Source organism: Amblyomma mixtum, chromosome 10 (genome assembly GCF_055824585.1).
Source record: "Amblyomma mixtum isolate Tamu chromosome 10, ASM5582458v1, whole genome shotgun sequence".
NCBI classification, from domain to species: Eukaryota; Metazoa; Arthropoda; class Arachnida; order Ixodida; family Ixodidae; genus Amblyomma; species Amblyomma mixtum.
In genome coordinates, this window is record NC_143021.1 from 14,732,602 (window position 1) to 14,756,082 (window position 23,481).

The window sequence follows — 23,481 nt, forward strand, 5'->3', positions numbered from 1 at the left end:
CGAAATGACCAGCGCGTCTCTCCGAGGCTGCACAGCTGCAGAGTCCGAGGAAGTAGCCGTTGCTCTAGCGTTGGCGGAGGGCTATAGAACCGGGCGGTCACTAACAATACTTACGGACTCTCAAACAGCCTGCCGAAATTACATGAATGGCAGGATAGGTCGTCACGCGCTCCGTATACTCCTCGCAGCGAGTGACAGAATTAAAAACCGGGAAGAACAAAACGACAAGATCCGACACAATATTGTGTGGGTACCGGGGCACACGGGGGTGGCAGGGAACCGAGAGGCCGACAGGATAGCTCGAGGATACATTACTTTCCGAGCTTCCGACGAGACCGCGGAACTCGCGCCAGCACCCAGGGAATACTCGGCCATACTACAAAACTATAGAGGCAGAAGAATGCGATATCCCCCACCGCACAAATCTCTCAGCAGAGAGGAAGCTGTCACTTGGAGACAATTACAAACAGGCTCTTTCCCAAACCTACATATACTAAACAAAATGCACCCTACGATATACACGAACAAATGTCCCTGGTGCGACGAAAAATCTACACTATACCACATCACATGGGCCTGCCAAAACATAGACGTGGTCCCCAAAATACAAAACCCGAGTGCGGAGCAGTGGGAGACTCTGCTGTCCAGCGACCGCTGCGAAGACCAACAAGGTCTGGTACAGCGAGCTCAACGCGCGGCAGTGGCCAGCGGAGCCCTGGACTGAGGGCAACCGACCACTGATTAGAGGCGGACGACTTCGACAGAGAAGGCTCCTGGGGGTAGAACCAAGACGTCTCTGAAGATGCCCCCAAACCGCAGGAAAAACCATTAGTGTAAATAAAGTTTTCCCTTCCTTCCTTCCGCGCTTAAGGCTTTCGCCTCACCGCACTTCAGGATAACAAAGTGTTCCCTGAATTTTTCACTAGCTTACAAGCCTCACTGCTCACTTGTCACCATAGACTTTCTTATCATTACCTATAAGGGAAAGCTGGCGCCCCGTCTATAGGAGTTTACATGGAGCTCCCTCGAGACTATAGTGAACTAGAATTCTAGTTCACTAGACTCGAGACCACTTCAGCCACCATGGGCGCTCAAAGCATCTTGGCTAGGACAAGAGGGTGAGGACACCGCTCTCAACGGAGGCATGTTGGGTCCCACTCTCGCGTTCGGCTACGGAGCAATGCGGCGGCGGGTTGTTTCGAAGAGAAAACTGTCTCTACTCGTGAAATTTCGCAAGCGTGGTGTCCTCCCAAGACAGGGTGGTGCCATAGATAATTTAAAAAGTAAATCAAAGTTATTTACGCAAGAATATATCTTCTTTCGCAGCTAATCTGCCTCGAAACTCGGCGCCTTGTGAACAGTCGTTACAACTTACATTCTCACAGCGTTCGTTGCATACTCCAGCGGAATCTGTTTATCGGGATGCTTCACATTTCATTACTTTGCAAACTAACAGGATTACTTATTTCGAGCTACACTTTTATATTCGCCAAAAACTGCCATTCGCGAAGCCAAGCGCGAGAAGCTTGCGAGAATGAAACTTTAAAGTTGCGCATCATAACTCCGCCCTAAACAAGCATTGTTCTGGAATGCAAGCACTTCGCATGCCTTGTCTCGCATACTTTGGAGTTCCGTTGGTTTACAGCCGTCTCACCTGACCTGTGATTCCCCCTTTTTTTCTTTCCCGAGCAAAGCGAAATAGCCGCTGCCCTTTTCTAGAGTGAGCAGAACACCCGGGAACAGAACAGTCCCTCATAGCTTGATCTCCGACTGCTGCATCACGTCTCGTCGCGTGGTCCGTGGCCCGTGGACACCCCTTCTCCCTGAGAAGTCGCCGCCGCGCCTAACAGATGGTGTGACGTCAGCCTCTCCGTTGCTATGGCGACGCGTGACGTCAGCTTGCTCTCTCCACCGCAGCCAGGAGGAGCCGGTCGTGCCGCGGTCCTCGAGGAGTCTCGCCATGAAAGTCACCGACGAAGAGTCTATATATCTGAATCTAGTTTCCCTACTACTTCTGAACAGTTTAACTGTAAGGCGACATCCAAGCAAGCTAGGAAGAATGCAAGAAAGAGGTTACAACGTGCCCAAGAAATTTCGGAAGAACAACGAGAAGAACGACTGCGGAAGCGACGAGAAGCCGAAGCAGCTAAACGAGCTGTATCGAGTTCAGAAGCTGGGATTAGGCAAGCTAAACGGTATGAAGCCAAGCGGAAACAACGTGCCCAGGAAACAGAAGAACAACGAGAACAACGTTTGCGAAAACGCCGAGAATCAGGAGCAGCCATTCAAGCCACTTCAAGTTCATGTCCACGCTAAACAAGCAAACAATCAGCACGACTGTGTGTGACCAAGCATAACATTGTATTGCTTTCGTAACCAACCAGGTCTAACCAGAGCTAAACCACGCCATTTTTTTAGTTTAGCTTGGCAGGGATAATGGGATTCAAACGAAGTGGTTACCAGAGGCTGATTATGTGAGGTTACTTTATGAATCGGTCGCTTTTAGTTACCTTTTTCTTGATTGGTTTGGTTTGGTTTATGGGGGTTTAACGTCCCAAAGCTACTGAGGCTATAGAGACGCGGTAGTGAAGGGCTCCGGAAATTTCGACCACCTGGGGTTCTTTAACGTGCACTGACATCGCGCAGCTTGAAGTTTTGAAAAAAAAATAAATGTGTCAGCTAAATTTGTCCTATAGAATAAAGCTACTTAGCAACTACGAATCACCAAAACGTCGTCTCATCGTATCATCAATCTACATGTAGTCAACACCGTTCAGAGGGAAACTCAACCGTCTGCCTTTTTCTTTTGCGGAAGAAGCAGCTGAGAAAGTATTGTCACGTGGCGGCCAACCGAAGAATGAGGCGTGATGAACGATGAACAAGAGGTGATTTAATGGCCGCTGGACTAGCGCGAGCGCTCCGTCCCGCGCCACTGCCAGCGTCGTCTTCTTCGTTACACTACCCAGGGCCACGGAGCGATCGTCTAAATCGTTGACAGAGACGCGTGAAATGGTGATGGTCTCGAGGGGAGGGTTGAACAGTAAGTGGGAAATTGTGAAGTGCTGGCAGCCACGATAATAAAGATGAGAGAATGAGTCCCGGTCCATCAAGCTTCCGGGATGCAGGTTGCCAGGAGCCGATGGCTAAGGCCCGGGGACGCTCCGAACGGCCGGGGCAGGGGAACGATATCTTCATATGTGGGTAGCGTCTCGGGTCTGTGTGGTCGGTCGGTCGGGTCGGTCAAGGCGTCGCTTCCAGTTCGTCATGTCGGGTGGTCAGGGTGGAGGACGGGGCGGGGGAGCAACGGCGAGGTCAGTTCGGGTCAGAAAGGCTGGGGTAAGCGGACGCAGGCTAAGGACTCACGGCCGACGACCACGGCTGACCCAGGACGCCGAAGCTCCAGGACCAGGATGCCGATGAATACCGAGCACCTCCGCCAAATGTAACGTGGCGGCCAGCCGAAGAATGCGGCACGATGAACGATGAACAAGAGATGATTTAATGGCCGCTGGCCTAGCGCGAGCGCTCCTCTCCCGCGCCACTGCCAGCTTAATTCGTCTTCTTCGTCACAGCATTATGATCAGTAGGTTTCATACATGCCACAACTGCACTCTTCAGAGCAGTGTGATGACGGACCGTTTGGAAGAGAAATTTGCCATTACTGCATGGAATAATTCTCCACATATGGTGCAGTAATAAGACGAAGGGATCCCAAAGAATGCTGAAAAAGCGACTGTTAACTACGCAGAAATAGTTATAAATTTGTCAGGTCATCCTGCGCGCTGCTTCATACCCGGGAAAATTAGGGCCATGTGAACAGTCCTTACGTTTAAAGAACAAATGCAGCATAATTCTAGTGAATTCGGCGACAATTACACTCTAATTTACAACTGCGAAGGAACACCAAATAAGCGCTAGTCCAGCTTGGGCAACATAGCAGCCCATCATTACTTTTCAGTTGCCGTGTGGTTAGAGCGACTGAACCATGCGTAATACACGCTCAAAAGTGCCAGAATATTACTGCTACGAGCGAAACAACTAGCGAAACAACTGCATATTTCCAGTTCACTACTCGCATTATTCCGGTTGCCACGCAACCGCATACAAACCACGCCACACGCATAGCGCATCTGTACACGACCGGCGCGTGGAACGGCGGCGTGGGGTTAGTGGGGAGCACGTAGTGGGGAGCACGTGGGTGAGGTACAAAGGGTATCTTCACCCTGAAAGCTGAGGCGCGCGGACTTGGAGGAAGGCATGCGCGCGGACATCAAGGCACCCCGCCGCCAGCACTTTATAGCACTTTTTTTATTTATAGGCATGCCTCTAGGTAATAGAAACTCTATGCTTAGCCACCCTAGCTTGTCACCACCTGCATGACCACTTTTCTTGTTCACTGTAACCACTTTTCACACCTACCCTCTCTAGCCGATGGATGCCTTTTACAAAATAACGTAGCCAAATCCGGCCAAATCCTTAGCCAGAAACGTGCTCACAGAGCGGGGTGCGAAATGGCACGCTGCTCCAGCTGCAACAGTAGCAGCTAATCTGCCGGAATTGTTTATTTGTCATGTTTCATTCTAGTCACGGTGGCTAAGGAGCATCAGCCACATTACGAAGTCCGCAACGAGCTCTTCAAAGTTATTGGTAGGATTTTTTGTTTTTGTATTTCGTACTGTGTTCCCTGTGTTTACTCGAACACAGCGGCGCTTGAAAAGGAACATCGTTGGGGCCACGAGCAGGTATTGCTCTTAAATGCGCACATGTATTGTAGGTATTTTTTGCAGGCATAGCCTCCCCTCACGCAGCAAGAATGGCTTCCTGTTGTCCGCCCTATCTGTGTCGTAGAGTGCGTGCGCGCGTCTGCTGCGCTTTTGCTCAGGCAAGCGCCGTAGGCATTGGTGGTGCCATGGAGCACCCAAAAGATAACAGCAACGCATAACAGCAACACACTCAAAAAAAAAAATTCGCAACAGGAAGAAAACACACACGGACGATCGCACGAGAACTCGCACATGGACGACACATGAATTTCGCAGCTGTGTTTGTTTACTTTTCTGCATGTTTTTTTTTTTTTTTTAAGCTGCTGTTCTGTCTCGAGATTGCAACCAACTCGGCCAAACGCTCATTTTACTACCGCGTAGTAGCGTGCTTCTCGTTAAATTTGAAAATAAGTTCGAAAAGTATGTTTCAGAAGCGAGAGGCCGAAACACAGTTTTCGACCAGATATTTTATTGGCATCGTTGTTTCAAGCGCTACCCGCCATAACAATATCCTGCTCCAAGGCTCTTGTGTATTGGAAATGGTCGTTGTGATCTTGAATGTATCCTTTTGCAGTATTAACCAAAGACAGGCAGGTCTTCAATGAATGCAGAACTGTTGCGCTAGAGATCGTGCTGAACACGACGAAATAATTGTATTTACTGAGAAAAAAAAGAAATACCTTTGTTATAGTTTTCTGTAACACTTGACATCACCATGTTGTTATTAAGTATTGAGCGAAATAGTGAAGGTATTTTGTCCTGCAAAGAAACGAGCGATCATATTAAATTTATCCATATATTTATTCTAAAATACTGCTAGCAAAAAAGTGACTCAGAAAAGCCGACATTATTAAACTTTTTTGCTGAATAACCCAATTTGTGCCCAAATTTCGGTTTTGAAAATGTTGCCCAATTTTTACCTCCTGAATTCCGGAAGAAACAAAACCCCTAAAAACTAACGTCTCTAAGTATGTATGATGCCAAGACCATGATGGAGACTTGAGCAACCGTGTTTATTGCTTCATCACCTCCCTTCATCTTCCTCGTTCTGGATTTTCCCGTGAACCTTCACATTTACCTAACCTTGGCAGACCTTTTGTTGAGAGCAGTGCCGCATGTATTCTTGGGAGAAAAGGCATGTACCGGGTTCAGATGTTGCTATCTGACCTCCGTTTAAAAAATGGGCGCACTGTGCTATTTGTCACAGTGTGCTATTTGTGGGCGCACTATTTGTCACAGCTGAAGTCGTAGCTGCAGCGGACGTCAGCCAGTCAGGTTCCTTATTCTCAAAACTGCTCACGCATTAGAGCAGTTCATTATTGGTTGGTTAATTGGAGAGATATGGGAGAGGCCTTAGTCCTGCAATGGGCGTTGTCAGGTTGATGATGATGATGGTGGAGGTAGCTGTCTGTACTTGAGGCTGTCACGCCTTCTAGAGCAGGCCATTCACAGGCCGCTTTTATATGCGAGATGCTTCAGGAGCTCAGACTGATTCACTGGCTCAAGATGCAGCTGCCCGTTATGTGTGAGCACCGTGCAAAAAAAAAAAGCCTACAAACATTTGTCCTTGTCGTAATGTGAATTGCTGGATCTGTGGTTAGGGCACTCAGTGAGCCGGAAGACCCGAGTTCAGTCCCGGCCACAGCAGCTGGGATTAGATGGCGATAAAATGCAATAACGCGCCTGTGCGCTGTGCATTCTCAATACACGTCTAGATTAATCCGGAGCACTGTACTACTGTGTCCTTCATACACCGAGTGCAGCTTAGCACGTTAAATTCCACATTTCAGTTCAGATCAGTTCATGTTGTGAAAGCTGATACCACTCGGAGTGTTTGACAGCTTTGAATAGAGTTTTATAACTCTTGCTGTGGGAGGGAATGTTTAGTAACACTGGGGGGGGGGGGGGGGGGAGTGGTGTCCCGTGTCTTTTGGACTACACTGGGATTAGCATCATGGGTAAGCTTAAGTGAAAGCCTTTTGCTGAGGGCATCGCACTGGCCAGGTGCAGTGATCACACAAGGGGTGTGGAGGTAAGGGTCATGATGTGTCAGGTAATGTCAGGAGGTAAGGGTCATGATGTATGTAGAGTAGGTTTGAGTTATGTACAGCCACTCATCCATCCATATAAGGTAGGTTTCCAGCGCGGTGAGACAAGCACGGTGACGGTGCAACGGGCGGTTTAGGAGTGTGGCACAGTCAGTGTTGGAGTAGCCAGGTATTGTAAGTAACCATGGAGTGGAGAGGGACGCGGCGCTTGCAGACGTGGATGCCGCCATTGACAGTAACACCATCTTGCAGACTGGCATTAGTACAGCTGTAGCTGGGAAAGAGCGCAGTTGTACTGATGCACAGCTGCCTGGGGGTGTGCTCCTTGTTGTGGGAGAAACAGTTCGATGCTTTCTCTTGTCCTTCCTTCTTCTCCCTCCCTCCTGTTTGCAGCTGCAGCATGGATGAGGGCGATCGGCCAGGACAACTCAGCCTCCAGGACAACGTCGTACGATCGCGGCGGAAGAGCTCTCTGCCACATGTCCTCTTCGCCGCATTTGTGGGCCTCTTTTTGGTGGTGCTGATTCGCATCAAGCCACCCAGAGAGATTGGTGGGCAGTCAGTTTGAAATATCTGCTTCTCTGCATGTGCACATTTGAAACAGCGCAATTCACGGGACACAAGGAAGAAGATACCACGAACGTGAGTTGATAGTGCTCATGATGTCTCCTTCCTTGTGTCCCATCCTTTGTGCTGTTTTAAATACGAACATTAAGCAACAAGCCCAATCACAACACTTCTACTGTATGTGCCACCCACTGGGTGAATTGGTGTTCTTCACCCACCGTGATGGCTCAGTGGTTAAGGTGCTCGGCTGCTGACCCGACACGCGTTTGATCCTGGCCGCTGCGGCCGAATTTTGATGGAGGCAAAATTCTAGAGGCCCGTGTACTGTGCGATGTCAGTGCACGTTAAAGAACCTCAGGTGGTCGAAATTTCCGGAGCCCCTCACTACGGCGTCCCTCATAGCCCGAGTCACTTTGGGACGTTAAACCCCAATGAACCAAACCGAATTGGTGTTCTTCGTCTGGAAGGTATCTGCAAACGCATGTAGTAGTAAAAGCTAGATACAAATTCATTAGCAGAGGGGGTTGGGGAACAAACATGGGTTAATGACATCCTAGTTGAAGAAGAAATGGGCTTGGGCAGGGCATGTAATGCGAAGGCAAGATAACCAATGGTCCTTAAAGGCGCCCAGAAACACTATCTTAGTTGACTATTTTGCCTCTTGATCTCATACAGTAAGTTACAATGGTTCTGTTAGCGTCGGAAATACCACATATATTACGTTTTTTAATATTTTAATGTCCTCCCAAAAACAGATTCATGGCTCTGATGGTGTCCCCATACAGTGGCGGGTTTCAGCAGCGGATATGACATCACCTGGCACGAGCTTAATGATCGGACAAACAGTAAATATACTACAAATTGTGTGAATAAATAGAGAAACATTTTGTCACCTGTCTGCGTTTTATATTAGACAAAAAAAAAACAGCTTGTTTGTCTTAGATGAAAGCCCTGCAAAGCAAGTAAAATAAAAATACACCACCAGGGGCTCTGGCGTGGAAATGACGCTGCCAGTCTCAGCAAGAATGAGTTACAGAGGGCAGGCAACCGTGGAGTGCAAACTTCCGCGACGTGCTCTGGCAGGCTGTTTTGATTGGTTGCGCCAGGTGCCGTCATTGGGAGAGCGAAACAGGAGTGGGAAGCCCCGCCAAAATTGAGTTGAGGGCAGCGTTTTGTTTGCTTGTATTTTGAAATTTATTCACTGAATAACTTCCGTTCCTGTGCATTGATTCCTGTAATTCTTTTTAAGTCAGCATCTGTGTGACATAAAGAATCCAGCTGAAGTATAGCCGGTATCCCCCAAAGCAGTGTTTCGCAGCCCCTTTAAGGGTAACGGAGTGGATTCCAATAGAAGGCAAGTGTAGCAGGGGTTGGCAGATGGTTAGGTTGGGGGATGAACAAGAACTTTGCGAGGATACGGTGGCTGCAGCTGGCAAAGGACAGGGTCAGTTGGAGAGACATGGGAGAGGCGCTTGTTCAGCAGTGGGCATAGCGAGGCTGATGATGATGACAAATTTGTTCATTCGTTCAAAACTCTCCTAAATGACCTCTAGAAGAGGGCATTACATCAAAAAGAGTTGACTTTAAATCACTATTTGCAGCTTTGAATGACTCAAAAGCGTATTGGACTTTTGATGTTCTGAAGAGCATGCATTTATTCACAAGGAAAGAATGTAGTTCACATGCAGAAATGGGCCTGCGTGCCAGTGTAAACAGCAGTGGACATGCCATAGCTGTAATGAGCTGTGGATTTTGTTAAATTTTTTCATCTTCAAGTAAGCAATGGTGTGCTTAGTTGGGTCTTGTGCATTTACTATGTTTGCATTCTGTCTCTACTGGTGAAGACATTAAAGGTGCACTTGTGTCAGTGGACAACGAAGAAGACAGTGCTGTGCTCGTCAAGTAGAAAATGACGTTGGCCAACTTCATCGTGGGGTCCCACCTGTTGTGCGTGCTCACACGCTCGTACAGGGAGAGCCAGTCTTCGACGTCCACGCCATCGGTCCCGCAGAATGTGCCCGGGTCTCGAGGGTGGGCTAGGACGACAGTTGGCGTGGCAGGCGCGTCGGTAGCTATCTCGACGGATCGGCTCGTCGGGTCAGCGGCATGGCGGCTCGTACCCAGCACCTCCACCAAGAGATGTTACGTAAATGTAGGCACACAAGGAGTAGTCACTGAGGAATGCTGACAAGCTCACAGCAGCTCAGTTGAACCACTGCCGGCCAACGGCGCACAGATCACACTTCGTCCTCTTCGCGCTCATTGCACGAGCACAGCACTGTCTTCTTCGTTGTCCACTGACAATATGAAAGCTCTCTCAGATCATGAATGGCAGTTTACCAATATCCCTCAAGAGAAAAGCATACAACTGGTGTTTTTTACCGGTACTCACCTATGGGGCAGAAACGTGGAGGCTAACAAAGAGGGTTCAGCTTAAGTTAAGGACAACGCAGCGAGCTATGGAAAGGAAAATGATAGCTGCAACGTTAAGAGATCGGAAGCGGGCGGAGTGGGTGAGGGAGCAAACGCGGGTTAATGACATCCTAGTTGAAATCATGAGGAAGGAGTGGGCTTGGGCAGGGCATGTAATGCGAAGGCAAGATAACCGTTGGTCCTTAAGGGTAACAGAGTGGATTCCAAGGTGGCACCAGAAACTTTGGTGGGCAGATGAGATTAAAGAGTTTGCGGGAATAGGGTGGTCGCCGCTGGCAAAGGACAGGGTTAATTGGAGAGGCATGGGAGAGACCTTTGCCCTGCAGTGGGCGTAGTCAGGTTGATGATGATGATGAAAGAGGGTTGATGATAATTGAGTTCTTTTTATCATGGAAACTTGATCTACGCACTCCAATCGTTCATAAAAAGTTCAATTTATTATCCTGTGTGGCCGATTTTTCTGTTAAATCGGATTAAACATCCCAGTTCCTACTTTTCTTTCTTTTTAACTCGCCACAGAGAGTAGGAGTTAATCAACATGGCTGCAATGGTGAAAAGCATGTGCGGAGTGCCTTTCATCCAGTCACATGGCAGCTTGCTGCTCTGCCATTGGTGTGATGTTTGAAAATATGCGGATTGCTGGTCGGACTATGCTCAGTCCGAGCAGTTTGTCACCCCTGCTGCAGAAGACAAGGAGGAAACACAGTCCGCTTGCCTTGGGCTTGTTATTTCGGTGGTATATCCTCTGAACTAGAAATATGTAGTGATTTTATCGAACCACTACTCATGTTGTGTCCAAAAAGAGCAATAAAAATTACTTTGGGTATGTTCACGAATTATAATTTTCTTTGGTCATCGCAGAGTGATGAGATTAAGTCTCACGAAAGCAAATAGTCCATGCGCATTTTTATTTCTGTGGGTTCAGTTTATGGCTATGTTGTCTGCAACTGAAACTCTTTAGACATGGAAACCCAAAAAACAAGTGAAAACAAATTTTTCCTCAATATTTTTTAGTGCACCATTAAAGTGTACAAATATAGAGAAGCATTGCTGGGAAAAAATACTGATAATTTAGCTGGTTTCTTAGAAAAAAAAAAGGTAATGTATAATACTTTCAACCTGAATGGCACATTATGGTGTTTTAATAGGCTGGGAGCAACTGCTAATGTTTTGCTGTCAAGAAAAAGAACAATGCTACTCAGATGGTTCCACTGCATGTCTGAATCTGATATGCTCCCTGACTACGAAAAATGGTAAAATATACAGTTGAGCCCAGTTATAACAAATGTGACAGTCACGCAAACTGCGTTCGTTGTATCCGATGTTCGTACTAAGTGGACTCCCCCAATACAGCCATAGTTGTTAAACCTGCGAAAAGTGGCATTAATTTGGTAAAAGCTGCTTTATGCGCATCTACTTCTTGAAAGCACCATCTACCGCTATGCTTTCTAGGCTCTTCAGGGCAGTCATGTTCTCCTCTGCTCCTTTAGGGACGGGATGTATTTAACCATGGGTCAAGCGTCCACTGCAGCTGGTGTCAGGTCAGTTAAGGCTCAGAGCACGGCTCTGCAATATTGTCTCTGCACGAATGTGGTCATCTGAGTCTATGTCTGGCCAGCTATGCATCAATGACGGATCACTGCAAATCTACATGCGTCTGATCACGTGTGTTTTCGGTAGCATCATCTATGATTCCTGGGCACATGCAGCGATGCAAGCAGCGCACGCACGTGTGCACAATATGTATCAACTGCGCTGTCCGCTGTCTGGCACTGTGTCTGCACATGGTAATTCAATTCAATTTTATTTCCAGAAATAGCAGTACAATACCACAGCGTGGCCAGCCAGGCATTCAAACTTCTCAAATCACTGCCGTTACTTGATCCACGACTGTGCGCACTAACTTCTGCTTCCACTTCGGATGCTTTCACCATCTGGTGCACATGCAGGCACTTATTCGCCGAGTAGGCGATCGGCGTGTGCTTGACCAGCGGTTATCGACAGTTTAAATGCCACCTTTTTATTTTCTTTCCGGAGCGGTGAAGCGAGGGCAGATAGACTCTCCTTGGTATCCACGTTTGCTGGAAGCGCCAGATTTCTATCTTCGACGTTGAGTTTACAACACCTCCTCGTTCACTATAACTGAGGTGTGCGGCCACAGACGATTGTCGTATCCGAGACAAATTACAATTGCCGTAATCATGTTTCGACAGTAGCACTGCAAACGTTTGTAATAAGTAAGCGTTCGTTGGATCTACAGTCATTGTAAGTGGGCTCAATTGTAATACATTTTCACGAAATTGCATTATCTTGGATGGGGTACAATTTTGACTGCTGTGAAGTCGTTGCACAGGTATTGCAGAAATGATTGTGACATTCATCAGGCATCTATGTTCTGCCTTCCCCCCACCTTGTTAACTTGACCATGCAGGGCATATTCTTAAAAAAACTTTCACGACATCCTGCCTGGATGGCAAGGTACGTTTCAGCAACTGCACCCCATGCTGTGGAAGTGCCATTAATGGCTGTTGTTGTGAAAAGCCCACACATTGTACCAGAGTGTCACTAGTATGGTATCCACATGGGGGAGCCTGTTGGGAAGGGTTGTTAATAATACCACTGGCCTGCAAAACTCCCACCGTTGTGCCACATTTCCACTGGCTGCAAGGTGCCAGTCGTAATGTCACTGTCGACAGGCAAACAGCCAGTGGTGTCCACCTGCAAAAAACCATGCTTTCGCGCAATATTTCATGCTTAGCATTGCCAAACCACCAACCACACTTTTTTTCGTAAATGTGCACTTGAGTGCTACTGTACTAAAAACACTGCGTCGAAAGACACCTGTGCACGGTTACTTATCGTATTTACTTGCATATAGGTCGACCCCTATACATTAGGCTCGCCGACAAATTAAAAAAAATTATGTGAACATAACTTGACCCATTGAACTATCACTTTTGCTAGATTTTAACTGACACAATTTTTGCATTTTTAATATATGTGTTATGCGCGACTACGGCTTTGACATGCATGCCGGAGCTTTTGTTTTGATCACGACCCCTCTATAAACTATAATACACTGGCTTTGGTACCTATTTAAACGCCAAAATATACTGCTTCCTAAGCTCTCTACCATGATAAGACCACAGAAATGAGCGAAAGAGCAATGCAGGTGCACACAGCAAGTCGCTGTGCACACTTGCAAACACTTATTATTCCTTTATTTTTTATGTGTATATACTGCGACTATACAAAGTAAGTACCAGTGTAGCCGGTGTGCCTGAAACGGCGGGCGTGACAACAGAACTCCATTGGCTTGCTACTTTTGCTCTCTTTGGTCACGAATATAGGTCGATAACTAATTATGGGCAACATTTCTGAAAAAAAAAAAACGACCTATATGCGAGTAAATACGGTATATCTTTTTTCGAACTGTGAATTGGCTCACTGGGCTGCAGTAAAGGTGCACCACCTTTTCCGTGGATTCTTTTCCCACTTTGCGGTGCCTGTGCAGGGGTGCAGGTGGCGGTGACTGCGATGGCCGTGCTGATGGCGGTCGCCATCCGCCAGTGCTGCTACCTGCTCTGTGAGCTGCAGCGGCTGCCAGTCGTGTCTGCCCGGGAGGTGTGGAAGGCGGCCCTGGAGTGCTGCCAGCTGCCACTCACCACGTGGCTCGTCTTCCTCATCTGCCTGCTGCTCTCCCTCCTGGCGAGTACTGGGTTCACGCTGCGGCCAAACACTCGCCAATGGCGCTATCTTCTGTTGTGCCCGTGTGCGAAAATACAAGGATGTTTGTGAGAGCAGTTAAGGCCGCATTTAAAGGTGCACTAAAGAGGATTCTGAACTCGTCTTTTTACCACTGGAACTCAATCTACACGTTCCGAGCGTTCTTGGAAACTTCGAATTATTTCCCTGTGCGGCCGATTTCCTTAATTTAAATCGGATTAACATCGGGCTCCTGTTTTTTCTTTTTTTTTGAATTCCCTGCAAACGGTGGGAGGAGTCTACTAACCTTTCACCCAGTCCGATGGCGGCTTGCCGCTCTGCCATCGGCGGAGCGACACATAGTGTTCGGCAAAAGCAAAGAGTCCACACGTATTTTTATTTCCGTGGGCCTAATTTGCAGCTATGTAGTTTCTGACTAGACCTATTTATTCACGGGAACCTAAAAGAAACAAAATAAAAGCGAAAGCAAAGTCTCCACATGACTGCCTGAAAGGCACTCCATGCATTGGTCGACTCCTCCCACCGTATGCGGGGAATTAAAAAAAAAAGAAAGGCAGGAGCCGGACATTGATCTGATTTAATTAGGGAAATTGGCCACAGAGGGCAATAAATCGAAGTTTCTAAGAATGCTCGGAACGTGTAGATCGAGTTCCCGCGGCAAGAAGACGTGTTCAGGTTCCTCTTCAGTGCACCTTTAAGGGCCACCTGCTCTGTTTCACCTGTGGTGCGATGGATTAGTGTTGCATATCTGAATGCAGAGGAGAGCAGTTGGAATCTGCTTTCTTCTGATACTTTTTCTTGCCTTTTATTTAACGAAGCATTGAAATGATTTATCATTTATTTATCATTTTCAGAATGGTATGCAATTACTGCACTGGCAAATGTCTGGGAAGTTTTCAATACTCGGAAATTCTCGAATACGAATATGGACCGAATATGAAATGTATTCTATTCATATTTGAAATTGCAAGCATTCACGCACCCCTACTTTTCATGCATTTTTGTGGCAGTTTAACCGAAGTAGCAGTTTCCAGGCTGCATGCCTTGTGTTTTAAAAGATTTCCCTGCCTCTCCATTGCATTTCAGACTGTCCTTGAGGATGCTGATCACATCTGGGAAACCATCAGCAGAGATGGCCACATGCACTTTCTTGTGGCTGTGGTCACCGTGCTCTGCCTCTGGGTGAGTGGCCAAGGGGGCTGTGGTGGCAGGCGTACAGTGTGTGGCATGTCTTTCTGTGCATGGAAGGACTAAAGCCAGCTTGGACTTGTAGAACAGGCAGGGAACAAAAAAATGGGACTCGTACGAAGGAATTCCAGAGTTCTGTCTCACTGCCTCTGCTGCCTTTTTTGAAGTGTTAACCACAACCTTCAACACTAACTGTGGCCAGTAATACGTGAACCCATTAATCATCATCATCATCAGCCTGACTACGCTCACTGCAGGGCAAAGGCCTCTCCCATGTCTCTCCAACTAACCCTGTCCTCCACCAGTTGAGGCTACCGTATTCCCGCAAACTTCTTAGTCTCATCCGCCCACCTAACTTTCTGCCGCCCCCTTCTACGTTTGCCTTCTATTGGAAACCACTCCGTTACCCTTAAGGACCAGCGGTTATCTTGCCTTCGCATTACATGCCCTGCCCAAGCCCACTTCTTCCTCTTGATTTCGACTGGGATGTCATTAACCCGCGTTTGTTCCCTCACCCACTCCACCCGCTTCCGGTTCCTTAACGTTACACCTATCATTTTTCTTTCCATTAATCGTGGTACCTTTATGCTTGTGCACTTTCTCATATTTTGGGCATTTCTGTTGCGGACACACTGGCAATAACTCCATCTAATTTCTGCTCCGAGTACAAATGGACTCTATAGCTCTTTCTGGGTGTGTTGATCTTTGGCCAACAGCGAAAGATGGATTGTAATTGGATATGCTTGCATAATGCACTCATTACCGTCATGAAAAATTAGTGACAGATTTTAAAAATGAGAAAGTAATTCAAAAATTTAGGAATGTCACTTCATAAAGAACTTATAAACGAACACAACGCAGTAAATTGCATTAAAATCCGTGAATTAAGCCATTGTCGTGCTACACTCTCTGCAAGGAGAGCAGTCTGGTCAGAAAAACACTTTTGAGAAAACTGGCACTAAAATTGTACAAGCAGTTCATGTCCATCAAAATGCCCCATGACTGTCGTGTTCTATGTCTTTAGGTGTGGGGGCCTTGTAGACGTGTGATTGTAGATCAGAAGTGGGCGGAGTGGGTGAGGGAACAAACGAGGGTTAATGACATCCTAGTTGAAATCAAGAGGAAGAAATAGGCTTGGGCAGAACATGTAATGCGAAGGCGAGATAACCGTTGGTCCTTAAGGGTTACGGAGTGGATTCCAGGAGAAGGCAAGCGTAGCAGGGGCGGCAGAAAGTTAGGTGGGCAGATGAGACTAAGAAGTTTGTGGGAATACGGTGGCCGCAGCTGGCAAAGGACGGTTAATTGGAGAGACATGGGAGAGGCCTTTGCCCTGCAGTGGGCGTAGCCAGGCTGATGATGGTGATGATTGTAGATGGGAGGGGAATTGCAGTGAAATCAGCTTTTTGGTGATACCAGTCTTGCCGTGAGCAGCGGTGCGAAAGACAAGTTATTGCACTTGAAAACCTTCCATTTTCACTGAGATTTCAGCCAGTTTATTTGCTACCTGTGGTCAGAGAACTATTTTTTGAAGTCACTTCTTGGTCGTTTTTAGCTAAAGTTTTTCGGGATGTGATTTTAAAAGGCCTATTGATACGAAATGTGATGTTTTCTAAATTTTTTATTTTTTTTTTTTCAACATTTCCGTGATACGAAAGCTGGGTCTTCCTTTAGATGGTGTGTTTTCAGTGAACGCAGTGTGTTTATCGTTAGAATGCTGTAATTTGTGAATGCAGGTGAGCTTCAGTTTGTCTTCAGTGTCTTTAAACTGAACATCTAAGCTGAACAAATTTTCACGAAGAATCCTGTCCAGTCTGTCTTTACGGGGCTCTGCTGTAGTAGTTGGGAAATGCCGGGATGCCCTCAGCTGCCAGCTGCTGCGAGAATTGTGATGAAGTTGGTCTCATTTACAGGAAAATGCTAAAACCCAGGGAACAGTCAAAGCAGAATATTTATTTATCCTCGGCATTTTACAGGTTGTTTGTAACTGTAAAATTTGAAGGCCTTTGCATTTTTTGTTCTTGCACCTCTAGAGGTTTCTAAAGAAAAATGTCAAATCTGTTGTAATTGCACCTTTTGTGGTGTTTAAAAATTAGCATTTTAAAATTTGTCTGAATTGAAATTATTCCATCGCTTATGTTGGTTTTTCTGGGAACAGAGTAAAGATTAAAATACAGGTTTTGTCTACCTCACAGTGTGAAAAGTGTAGCCTACAGAATTCGTTTGTCTGTATTCAGCTCAAAGCTGTTGATCTGTGTAAGTGAAAGTTCGAACTTCTGGTGTCAAGATTTTTGAAGCGAAAAGCTTCACTAGGCTCGTCAACACCGTGCTTCGCGTGGGCCACCCCTGGGCGCTGCCGCGTCGCGCCCTTCCGCCTCCTCGCCACCCCTTCTGTTCTCCTCCTCGCCACCGGTTTACCCTTTCTCCGCCGCCGTCCCAAGAGGAGAAGGTTCTTTTGCAAGGCATTGCGATAACGCGTGAGCGCCGGCCGTAGAAGAGGTGCAGACATTCGCCATGGAAGGAAGAAAAGAAGACCCAGAAGTGGTAACGAGGGAGTTGGCTCAAAATCTACACCGCTACTGTGGTGCTCCCAGTGCCTTGTGCGCGAACTGCGACAGCCATGACGTCAAACAAAGCATAAATGCAGCTTTTCGCTTGTATATCCAGGCTTAACCAGAGCTAAGCCACTGCGAATTTTTTTCATCAATATTTTTTAAGGATTATACATCTAAATCAGATTTTTACTTCTACCAGTCACTAAATTTTAGTGTACTTGCCTTGTGTGCATGCGTGCATGTGTGCGTGTGCCTTAGCCCTGTCATACCCAGGGATTGAAAATGTTGGATAAAAGTCATGAGCTCCCAGGTTTCATCTCTTATTGTTCCGTCATTGCAGAAGTATTTAAAAAAAAATGAAACTGGGGGATTCATTCAGAGAGAGATAATTTGAGCACGATTAAATTTTCCTGATTTTGACCATCTTTGGATGTCTTAAAGGACAATAAAACAGTGTGGAAATATGCAAGCACATATAGCAAAACAAGAACGAATGTCAAGGCCGCTCCATCAGCTGTCAATACCGCATTAAGACCACAAAAGTTGTAGGCTGTTTAGCCATTAGCTTTTGCATGGATTCATCTTTCACAAGATCTCCTGTATTCTTGGCAGCCAACACTCAGACCTTGCTTTAATAAATGTGTTGGAAAAGATGGTTTCTGCAATCATGTTGGCAATTCCTGCAGTTCTGGAAGCAGAAATGAAAATTATTCACATTTTTACGCTTTATTGGAGATGATGCGATGGCAGTCAACACAGTTAATATCCTGTCCTTCGTACTCTTGGAGCACTGAACAAGGCTGTAGGCTATTGCCATACTACTAGAGGCTAAGCTTGCATGCTGCTTACAGTAAAGCAAACTACCAAATGCAACTCTTGTTGACAGAGCCTCACGCATTTGATTTTGGTGCAAATACCCTTGCAACAAGGCCTGATGATAGCTGAATGTTTCTGGTGTGTTTCATGAGCAGTCTCAACATATACTGCTGCAAATCTTTATAGTGTTCGTTTGTTCATTTTTTCAAAGCAGCCAGCACGCCGCTTTATCGATTTGTTTGTGTAGTAGACGCGAACAGTTTATCTCAGTTGATCGCATCCAGGCGGAGCAGATTCTACGTTATTCCAGATTGTTCTAGTAGCTTTGCACGCTTTATCTCGAGAGTTCGCTATCAGCTTTAAAAAGAGTACGGCCGAGAGTGTCGAGGATTCTGTTCGACGACCGCCGAGCACGCTCGTTGTTACGCCGCCACCGAGTGATTAAGTTCTTTGCGGGCGCAAGTCAGCCCAAATAAAGAGTATCATTTAGAAACGATTCTCGCTGTTTTCCTGTTCTTCGTACTGCAATCACCACTGCGTGACATCTGGTGGAGGTGCTAATGATTGTCCCTGTCGCCCTCACCACCTGGGAGCCGCCAGAGCAGCCCGAACCATCTCAAAGAAGTAGATCACGAGAAAACCGCAGAAACCATCCTAACCGAAGACGAAGTTCAAAGCAGCCGTCGTCCCCAGAGGCATTCACGTTAATACGGACTACTACTGCACCTGAATACGGACTACTGCCGGACTGCACGCAAGCAAAGAAGGATTCCTCAATTGCGACTTCAACCATGGCTACAACACCAGCCCCCAATATTTTGCACCAGCCCCGACTGCCGCCCGCGTTCAATGGTTCAACTGGTGAGGATCCTGAACAATGGCTGGAACAGTATGACCGTGTCGCCGCATTCAACAGTTTGGATGACCAGACTAAAGTGAGCCATGTTTTCTTTGCCCTGGAAGGACCAGCCAGAATTTGGTTTGAAAACCATGAAGCTCCTCTAGCGACCTGGGAATCATTCAAGCGAGAGTTCTTGAAGGCATTCACGAGTATCGGGAAAGAAAGAGCTCAGCTGCTTCTACAGTCACGCTTCCAGCACCCGAATGAGACAGTGACCGCGTATGTATAAGACAAGAAGCGACTTTTTCGATGCGTTGATCTTGACATGACGGAAGAAAAAAAGGTGGAGCTACTGATGCATGGTGCAAAAGAGGCACTTTTCGGTGTTCTGACCCTCAATCCATCGAAGACGGTCACGGAATTCACCAGTGAAGCAGCCATCATTGAGAAAACATTGGATGCACGAGTCCGCCATTTCCCTACACAGCTCAAAGTGACCTCATCTACTCTGTCGGATGGCACAGCATTTGGAGGCAACCTGCGGAATGTCATCTGCAAAATTGTACGGGAAGAGCTGCGTTGCCTATTACCATCTTCCAACCAGCCTCAAGTTGCGACCCTTGAAGAAATCATCCGTGAAGAAGTGCAGCATGTGCTTGGCACCCCGTCATCGACGCCTTCAGCTGAAGCTCCAGCCATGACTACGCCACTGCAGTACGCTGTCCTCAGCCCCAGCGACACACCGTGAGGCCAGCTGTTCCTGAACGCCGCCCCCCTGCCCTCGCCCGCCCATCCTACAAACGATGCCCAAACCCCAGGATATGCAACGCCTGGAGTACTCCAGACAATCACCTGCAGTGCTTTCACTGCGGTGAAGCCTGCCATATTCTTCGTCACTGCCTGTACCGCCCTATCGGTCTTCGTGGCTTTGCCATTGACGCACCGCGATCGCGCTTTAGCCAACGTCCGCAAGAAATCAACGAGTACTTGCGTCGAGAGGAGTATGCCCCAAACTGCCTTTCGTGCTCATCGTCGCCGTCAGCCTCATGTTCTGCATCGCCACGCCGCAGTTACGCATCCGCGGTACAAGGAAGGTCTCCCGGCCCCCATAGGGGAAACTAAAGACAGCAACCTCTGGAGGTGAGGCTGCTCACAAGCGAAACGCCGAAGATCCTCCAACAACCATACAACGTGGTGACATTGCCCCCGACACGCCGACGCTGCATACAGTGACAACATAGACCACGACGCGAACCGCCTTCAAAACAACGACGCTACCCAGGAAAGCTCCAACCATATACCCCACCCAAAATTCACATACCCGACGAAGCCATGACCCGGTGCTGAGAACAACGTGCAACACAGGAGCCAGGACATCCAACTTAGAAGCAGTTATCGGCGGCCGGAAAGTTACCGCCTTATTCTACACAGGAGCCAATTACTCAGTGATGAATGGAACATTTGCAGTGCAGCTGATTAAAGTCATGACCGCTTGGGATGGCCCACAAATTCGCACTGCAGGGGACCACCTCATTACACCATTGGGATGATGCACAGCGCGAGTGTGTGTCCATGGACACACCTATCCTTCGACGTTCGTTGTGCTACAGAAATGTTCCCACAAGGTGATTTTGGGCACTGATTTTCTTAATGAGCATCAGGCAATCATTGACCTGCGATCCAAGCTGATCACGCTTTCGACGAATGAGGCCATCCAATCGATGAGAAGTCTGGAACGTCATGTTGTCCTGAGTGTCCTTGAGAAACAAATGAGTGAATCACCCAGCTAAAGCGTCATCATCTCCATAGGCGCCACGGAAGCCATCGATGGACCTCAAGAGTGGCTACTGGCAAATTTAGGTCGATGAAAGAGATCGCGAGAAGACCGAATTCATCACTCCGGATGACCTCTTCTAGTTCAAGGTGATGCCATTTGGTCTCTGTTCTGCACTAACAGCGTTTAAGAGAGTAATGGATAGAGTGCTGGCAAGCCTGAAGTGGCAAATTTTTCTGATGTATTTAGATGACATCATTGCCTTCATCTCGAACTTTGAAGAGCACCTTGAAAGGCTTCGAACAGTATCAGACGCAATCAATTCGTCTGGCCTGACTTTGAAAGCAGGGAAGTGCTACCTTGCTTCGAGGAGGGAGTATGTTCAGGTTCTCAAAAAACTGCTGCTATCGCACTGTTTCCACCGCCAGCCGATAAGAAAGCTGTGCTCGGATTCCTCGGAATGTGTGCTTATTACCTACGATTTATCAAGAACTTTTTGTGCATTGCCGAGCCTGTAACCAAACATACCAAGGCAGACGCTACTTACCAAACTTACCAAGGTAGGCCATTTAAATGGGAAGCGCCGCTAGCAGAAGCCTTCAAGGAACTTCAGCGTCATTTACAATCCCAACCAATCCTCACGCACTTTGATGAAAACGCCAACACTGAAATTAATGCCAACTCGAGCAGCATGGGCCTAGGCACCACCCTTGTTCAGAAAACTGACGGACTGGAGAAGCACACGCTAGCCGTGCCCTGTCCAAGGCCTAGGCTAACTATTCGGCAACTGGGAAGGAGTGCGTTGCCATCATCTGGGCTGCGTCGAAATTCCGCCCCTACCTGTACGGACGACCATTCAAGATGGTAAGTGATCACCACGCACTGTGCTGGCTTGCCAGTTTGAAAGCGAGGATTGTCTTCGTTCTATGTACAGAATGGTGTCCTCGATAAGAACTTCACAGCGAACACAACAGGCCACATCGTTGTTGTACTGTGAAGAAGGTCTATTGGCTTCACATGACGAGCCGGCAGCTGGACATCCCGGGGTTTTTTGCACTCTCTGCCGGATTCAGCACAAGTATTACTGGCCCCGACTGTCTGCCGATGTCGCTCATTATGTGAAAACCTGCCGAGATTGTCAGCGACATAAGATGCCTCTCACTCAACCAGCTGGATTTCTGAACCCTATTGAACCCCCTTCAAGTTCATTCCAGCAGATCGGCATGAACCTGCTTGGTCCTCTCCCGAAATCAACATCTGGAAATAAGTGGATCATTATAGCGACCAACTACCTGACTCTCTACACCGAGGCAAAAGCCCTACCGAACGGAACAGCAGCAGAAGTCACCAAATTTTTTGTAGATTGCATTTTTCTGCGAGACAGCGCACCCGATGTGCTCATCACGGACAGAGGAACAGGATTCACAGCAGAACTGACGCAAGCCATCCTCCATTACAGTCAAACCAGCCACCGGAGAACAACTGCATACCACCCGCAGACCAACGGACTGACCGAGCGCCTCAACAAAACCATTGCCGATATGCTCGCCATGTATGTCGATGCCGAACACAAGACCTGGGACGTCATCTTGCCTTACATCGTCTTTGCATACAACACTGCAGTGCAGGAGACCACCCAGATGAGGCCTTTTAGGCTCGTCCGTGGCAGAGAGGCCACGACCACGCTGGACGCCATGCTGCCGAACGTTACCGAGGAAGATAACATCGATGTCGCCGCCTACCTTCAACGCGCAGAAGAAGCCCGAAGACTTGCCCGATTAAGGATCAAAGACCAGCAGCGAACCGACGCCAGACGCTACAACCTACGAAAACGCAACGCGGAATACAAGCCAGGAGACCAAGTCTGGGTTTGGACGCCCATTCGCCGCCGCGGATTGAGTGAAAAACTTTAGCGCCGCTATTTCAGCCCGTACAAGGTTCTTCGCCAGCTAGGTGAACTGGACTATGAAGTCGCCCGCAATGCCGCATACAACCATAAGTTGTCCATGTCGTCCGTCTAAAGCCCTATTGTGCGCTGTTTCCACTCTAGGTGTTTGTTTTTGCATAATCCATTTTATTTGTTTGTAGTTTATGTAGTTAGTTTGTAGTGTGCCACATGACAGTAAACGATATGTTGTCGGTTTAGCCCAGCTGCAGTTTCCCGCTTTTCTTAAATCCTGGTTTTAAGTGAAACGCCCTGTATGCATTCAAGATTATTTGAGTGCATGCTGGTTGTTTGCAAAGCCTAAGGCCACGTGAGAGTGGTTGACGGAAGACATCCCATGTTTTCTCTCCCTGCAGCTAAGATGGGATCCCCATTTACGCTATTGCAGTACATTTGCAGCACATGAATGCTTAGCTGTACTGGCAGAGTTTAGCACCTTTTTGTTGTGGGATTTTAGTCTTTTCAAATACACCCAAGGCATGTGCCGTCTTTGTCAAAAGTGGCCAGGCTACATGGTTTGCTTATAGCTTGTATAGTGGAGCCTTGTGGCTTTCCTAAAGATCGAAAGTTGTTGGAAGGTTCTTACCTTCCAACCCCCCCCCCCCCCCCCAGTCTTTACCTTTAACAACCATTTCAGCTTCAGGGAAGCTGTAAGGGCTCCACTGTACGAGCTAGAAGCAAACCATGCAGTCTGGTTACTTTTGACAAAGACTGTAGATGCATTGGGTATTTGATATATTTCTGTTTCATAGCAGCAGTTGCGCCTCCTCAGCGTGCCCTGCATCCAGCAACCTGGTAGCTCACTGGGGACCTTTCCCCTGTCTTGCA

General features: G+C 47.5%; 1 protein-coding gene across 2 annotated transcripts in view; it reads left to right on the forward strand.

Annotated features, from left to right (window-relative positions):
- The first annotated feature begins 4,466 nt into the window (after positions 1-4,466).
- The window catches only part of Sting (transmembrane protein sting), a 31,244-nt gene continuing 12,229 nt past the window's right edge, over positions 4,467-23,481 (forward strand). Inside the window, exons 1-4 of one of the 2 annotated variants that reach the window (XM_089563095.1) lie at positions 4,467-4,647; positions 7,205-7,362; positions 13,326-13,519; positions 14,624-14,719. In XM_089563095.1, coding sequence (XP_089419221.1) covers positions 7,212-7,362; positions 13,326-13,519; positions 14,624-14,719 — 441 coding nt within the window. In that variant the 5' untranslated portion in view covers positions 4,467-4,647; positions 7,205-7,211. The remainder of the gene's footprint in view (positions 4,648-7,204; positions 7,363-13,325; positions 13,520-14,623; positions 14,720-23,481) is intronic. The other variant, XM_089563096.1, reaches the window with a different exon arrangement.